Below are 6,000 nucleotides of genomic sequence, written 5' to 3'. Positions count from 1 at the left end.
AACGTACACCTGATGACCATGACGCCAGACAACCTGTTGATATCATGGTATCAACGTCATGCTTGCTCTTTAACCATGGAAGTAACAATTTCTATATACTAAAACTCGTCACATTCATTTAGCTTACTACAGTGGCCGAAGTGAACAAGACTGCTCCTTGGCGGTTTCACCCGTTCCTGAAATAAATACGCTTCAAGAGCTCTCCCGATATCTGTCTTTTTAAAAAGGAAGCTATATAGTAACACTATAGTTAAGAGTAGTACTCAAATGTTTACGAAACTTGCTATACGAACGGAAGTTTTCAAGTTGCAGAAGCTGCGAGATACAGAGGCGAAAATGCAGTGAATGCAGAGATAAAGCTGAGACAGAGACGACAGCCTTAATCAGGGATCGAACTGATATTAACGATAGCCGAGAGGAAATGAAAGGAAAAAAATGTGTTAGGTAGGATGGGCATTGCGGATAATGATGGTGTATGGTTTGTTAAGGCATAAATATGGGTTTCAATGGAGGGAACGCGTAAGGCAGGGAAGGTAGAGAAACGAGCGAGCGACCCAGCGCTGCGGCTCGACCCCTAAAGTATTGAACAATGGATAACCAAGAACATACGTATCCTTCCTCCGCCAGGCAAGCTCATCATGAAAATAATAAACTAGACAGAACGTTTCAAGTACATCTTTATTTCGGTCGATGACTATAGGCACAAAGCTAGCGAACAAGGGTTCTCCATCTCATTTTGAGTAGAAGCAGAGACTTGCTATATAGGCTAACCTTCGTTTGGTCAACTTACCTCCTCCTTCCGCACACACACACCAGTGCAATTTTTTATATTGTTTAGTGATAGGTCCCACGGCAGGGAGCTCATCAATCGACAAACGCAAGTGCTTGATGCTCAGCGGTCAAAATGTGTTGAGGTTTCCTTCGAATTATGCCGAAACCGCTACTGATGACGTGTGCCCATGGTGCTGGCAGCGCATGACGCCGCCTCGTTCTGGGCCTCCTGGCAGGCCCCGTTATTCGTGGTTTGTACGGGCGAGCGAAAAGTACGCAAGCGAGCTTACTTCCGCGCTCATTTAGCCACGCGTGCGCACGCTCGAGCCGATGGGCTTTGCTGTTTCGGTCAGATCGAGTTCTGTGGCCACCACAGTGACACGGGGAGGAAACAGCGTCCATGGTGGACAAGGGACATGCGTGCAGAAGAGGACCCCGTGCTCGCGGCGGCGGCTGCAGCAGCGAAGCGGGGCAGGTGGCCGACTGGCGGGAATCAATAGCGCAGGGGAGGTTCGGCCGTCTGTCGCGCGCGCACACCTCCCCCCGCTCTCCAGCGGCGGCGGCGCCCCTATACCTGCCCCTACCTCCGTCCAGGTGTGCGCGACCTCCTCTCCAGCCGCGACGCCATTGGCCCGCCAGGGACGCTGACGTCAGGTGGGGCGCACCACAAAAGGTGCGCCCTTGGAGGGAGGGTTGAGCGGTGGCGGTGGGGGGACGTGAATTAAGGAAGGCGAAGGAACAAGCACAACACGCAAGAGCCGAAAAAAAAAATAATAAGGGAGACACTAAAGCAGCGAGCCACGGCCCAGCGAGCAGCGGCGCGGGGCACATGGGCGGCGAGCGAGGCGAGCGCGTAGCGGCGGCGACGGCCAGCAGTTGTTGCGAGGAGAGCGTCTGAGCTGCTGCCGTCGCGCGGACTCGAAGCCAAGGCGCGTCAGCCGCAGGTGTGCGCCTTCCAGCACAGGCCGGCCCTTGAGCCGCGCGCGCGCCGCTCCCCACGACGTTCTGTCGCTGCCTACCGAGGCGTCCCCATGCGCGCAGTTAGGCCTAGCTAGAGAAGATCCCCTGCGCTGCTGGACGACGACACAGGCCGGATTACGAGAGGCGAGCTGCGGCAGCGCGCGACGTCGTTCCCCATGTCCGTGGCCAACACCGAAAGCTCGATGACTCTGAGCCAGAGCATGGATTCCGTCAACACGGTCGCCGAGGAAGAGGTGAGCACCACCGCTATGTGTCTTGCACGCGCGCGCGATCTGCGTGCACGAGGCGCGCGCAGCGCACGAGCCCGTGGCCTGCACCCCAGGGCTGCTCATCAGGAGGAAAGCCTGAGAATGGCGCCACCAGAGATCGTCGTGAGCAGGCGCCGCTTTCGAACCACTCGGTTTTCTTTCTTTTTTCTTCGCCGTCTGTCGTTGTTATATGTCAGCTGTGGTCGGAGAGCATGTAACGGAACATCTGCGGCACCTGCTGCAAACTCCGTTGCCATAGCTGCCTCGTGTTCGCCGGCGACGCTGTGCAATCGTTCACGGTGGTTTCGCAACTGGATTTCTCGCCCGTGACTTTCGCCACTTTCAGGAATTAATTGCCTTAACCAGCTTTAAAAGAAGGGCCACTTTTCTACAACTTACTACGGCGTCAAATCGAGATGAGCCACTTTGCTGATGAGCAGGAGTTTACATCATCTCATTTCCACGTTCTCGCGGCAATCTGGCTCCTGTCAAATGCACAAACGGAGCTGCGTTTTTATAAGCTTCCATTCTCCATTTCATTTGACTAAACGTCTGAATTACAGCAGTATCAGACGGAAGCGCCGAGTGACAGAACTCAGAAGACAGCTAATCTCGCCGTCGCCACACGGATGGTAGCCAATAGCTGCATTATAAAGCTAAGGAGCAGTCGCTAATGAGCCAATGTGCAGAGCGCTACCTACGAAGCCGCGGCTTGGTCTCCCAACAGCGGTCATCACTGTGAGAGGAAGAATCACCACCAAAATGGGAAATTGAAGCTCATTGGATAAGAGTGCAGAATAGCTTTTAATGGTCTCTGTTGCAAGAAGAGCTTCCGGTGTTCATTTTGGCTGCAGATGTCGTTCCAAGCTTCGAATGTCCGCCAGTTCTACTGAGTATACATGCGCTCTGAAGTTATTTTGGAAGTCTGCTAGCGAAGTTGCAACCCTCTGTTTTCGGTGCATGCACTGGGGGAACAGTGAAGCAGTTAGGTTTCGAGGCTGCAAATGCTTCTTTCTGAAAGGGCGTACAATTACACCGGTGTCCTATACGCTTTACTGGTTAGTTTCGATGCTAAGCGTGGTTTGACCGAGTTTTTTGCTGCTAGTGAAAATCAAGAAGAAATGGCCATGGGCAGGACATGTAGTGTGAAGAAAGGATAACCGATTGTCGCTTAGGGTAACAAACTGGATTCCAAGGGAAGGAAAGCGTAGCAGGGGGAGGCAAAAAGTTAGGTGGGCGGATGAGGTTAAGAAGTTCGCAGGGGTCAAGTGGATGCAGCTAGCACAGAACCGGGTTAATTGGAGAGATATGGGAGAGGCCTTCGCCCTGCAGTGGGTATAGTCAGGCTGATGATGATGATGATTTGTTGCTATCACTCAGGAGGCCGACATCATTGATGTAACTCAGTGGTGTCAGCGGTGCGATAAATAGTATGGAGGTTTTGACGCGGTTCTCATGGTCGTTAATGAAGGATTTGTGCTGGGCAGTATGCCAGTATTGCAGTTGCTGAGGTCCCCAGGCTTACGGGGTACTAGGATGATAGCTCTTAAAACTATCCCTTCAATCTTAAAGAACAGCGCAAGGAATAACGCAGAGGCGCACTCAGGAGTGGACCTACACAGTCGCTGTTCTTTAAGAATGCTATACCAACTAGCTCGGCATCTCGCACTTGTGTCCCTTCACAAGTTCCACTGTCACGTAAGTTCAGTATAAGGATGTATTCTAGGTAAAATGAACGCATTCCCGTAAACCTACAATAGTAAAACATCGCCGTTCCTCCAGAAGGTGTTGATACTATTTTTGGGCGTTACTCGAAACGATTTCGTTATGAGAACAGGAAGCCGCAGTAACTGACTGACTTTTGAACATCTTGGGGTATAGGCAGACGTACCAAGAATCAAAGGTGCAATTGGGGTATTAGTTGGCCGCTTAGTTCTTGGAAATGTGGATGGGATAATCGCGCGCCTCTCGATAGCTCGTGGGTAACCAGGCGCCACGCCCCTTGTAATGGCGCTTCCGCAGTGATGCGTTGTTGTAAGTACAGGGATACCACAAAAAGCGCAAGTGTGGAGGTGACGTATTCAATAGGTATCATTATAACGTAGATAAGCTGATATCCGCTGCTTCACCAGGTTGAAAATTACTTACATTTACAATTATTTAGGAGTCTGAATAGTTGGTAGTTGTGAATGGCGAATCAAATATTGTATTCGATTTTGTATACAAATATTTCATGAAACGAATCGAATTTGTTAAGTTTTGGAGTAGTTCTCGGATAATCGGCATGAGGTTACCATGGATCAAAACGTACAGATTTTGATTTTTTTCAACGGCTATTGCAAAATCAGAGAGGCAGGTTCAGCATTACGACAATGACCATTCCTTGCGGCGCTGTTCTTCATGCACCCGCCTGAAAGACCGTCGACGCGATAGTGTTCAGCCCGTTATAGCAACTCTTGCCGGTGTACCTGGTCTTGTATATATATACAAGTGATGGCTCAAGCTGTCGTTTCTCTCAACAGCTGCATTCGGATTTAATTTACATATACTGTCAGCGCAGTAGCGTGAAGGTATGATCTCATGCACGGGCGTAGGTAGTGAGCAATTCATGTACCGCTTTCCTTATCCTGAACATTAGTTTTGCGTCACTCGACGTTTAAAGCGTTAATCCTGAGCTTTATAGGGTCGAAGATATGGCTTACCACGAATTTTCGGTTTATGCGACTATTCGCACAAGTAGCGTAAATATATACTCAGAAATACTCGAGTCGTATTCGATTTAGTTTTAAGTACCCTATTCGTATTCGATTCTGTAAAAAAATCTATATCCTATTCGTACTTGGTTCAATTAAAGAAAAAAAAAATTTTTACATACCCTGTGTACTAAACACATTACCATCGGCTCGCGGCGTTCGCCCAGCTGCTGCGCATGCTCAAGCAGCGTTGCCTTTGGTCTTATGCTTCAGGGAAGCAAGGTAGCTTTGGCGCAACAAATAGTTAACGTTTTAAAAATGGTTAGGAAAGATTGACAGTGAGCACAACTTCTTGGGACGATCCAGGCACATCTATAACATCCCATGGTATCGACACAACACGATGCGCATTGAATGAGACAACATGGCTAAATGTGCAGCGTCCGCTTATGAGGCTGCATGTGACTTTATGTCGCACGTGATCTGCTGCAACTGATCTGTAAAGAATGACAGAAACGGAGTTAAGTCGCACAGAAAACTTTCAGAGCAAGTTTGATTTTACGCCTCGCAAGAAACATGCATGCAGGCTTGAATACAAAAACCAACGTTGAGTGCTAGGGGATCGGCGACTTTGTAACTGCGCATAATGTATGGTATAGTATTCTGAAAATATTTTTTCTGCGCGCAGTATTGCGATGTGAAAGTGCGAACTAGCATTCCCTCTTCTTGCTTTTCTTTTCCTTCTTGTTTTTTGGCGTACATAGCTTTATGGTTTGAAGCTGGCATTGCGCGCTTTTTAGACTGTACGCTATCTCTTCGTTCCAAGTTGATGGAGACTGATTTATGCGTCGACGGTATGCGCGACATCATCTGTATCGGCTTTGTGATCCTCTACTTTTACATTTGCGCTTGTACAGGTGACCGCTGTGTCAGGCATTTTCTGTGTTTGCGTGGAAGCACTGGCCGCAAATCGAAAATGGTGTGCCACGCGGTCCCGTAGTTCCGTGCGCTCGAGTGCAAAGAGTGTAGCCATGTTCAAGCGCGCTTTTGACGGACTTCAGCAGCCGCTGTATATAGGATATGCATGAGTTTAAATTCAGTCTTATATACTCTTTGCGTCCGTCAAGCGGCAATCCATTGTTCATAATTTGCATAATTGGATAGGCATCGTTCCTATACAGAAGGAGATCTGTGCATGGTTTTACGACAGAGTTAATAACTCTATACATTTGGTTTACTACCTTAAGAATCACGCTACTGATGGCCCGTCTAAATTCGATTTAGCATAACTGTTAATATTTTCACCA

General features: G+C 49.0%; 1 protein-coding gene across 5 annotated transcripts in view; it reads left to right on the top strand.

Annotated features, from left to right (window-relative positions):
* Positions 1 to 1,452: 1,452 nt before the first annotated feature.
* The window catches only part of LOC146185284 (protein couch potato-like), a 142,910-nt gene continuing 138,362 nt past the window's right edge, over positions 1,453 to 6,000 (top strand). For 2 of the 5 annotated variants that reach the window (XM_084606229.1, XM_084606227.1), the window contains exon 1: positions 1,453 to 1,985. In XM_084606229.1, coding sequence (XP_084462355.1) covers positions 1,908 to 1,985 — 78 coding nt within the window. In that variant the 5' untranslated portion in view covers positions 1,453 to 1,907. The remainder of the gene's footprint in view (positions 1,986 to 6,000) is intronic. The other 3 variants (XM_084606230.1, XM_084606228.1, XM_084606231.1) reach the window with 3 other exon arrangements.

This window comes from Amblyomma maculatum, chromosome 6, assembly GCF_055883805.1.
Source record: "Amblyomma maculatum isolate TAMU_Amacu chromosome 6, ASM5588380v1, whole genome shotgun sequence".
Classification (NCBI taxonomy): domain Eukaryota; kingdom Metazoa; phylum Arthropoda; class Arachnida; order Ixodida; family Ixodidae; genus Amblyomma; species Amblyomma maculatum.
Note: the sequence above shows the minus strand (reverse complement) of the source record. Positions and strands in the feature narration are given on the sequence as shown.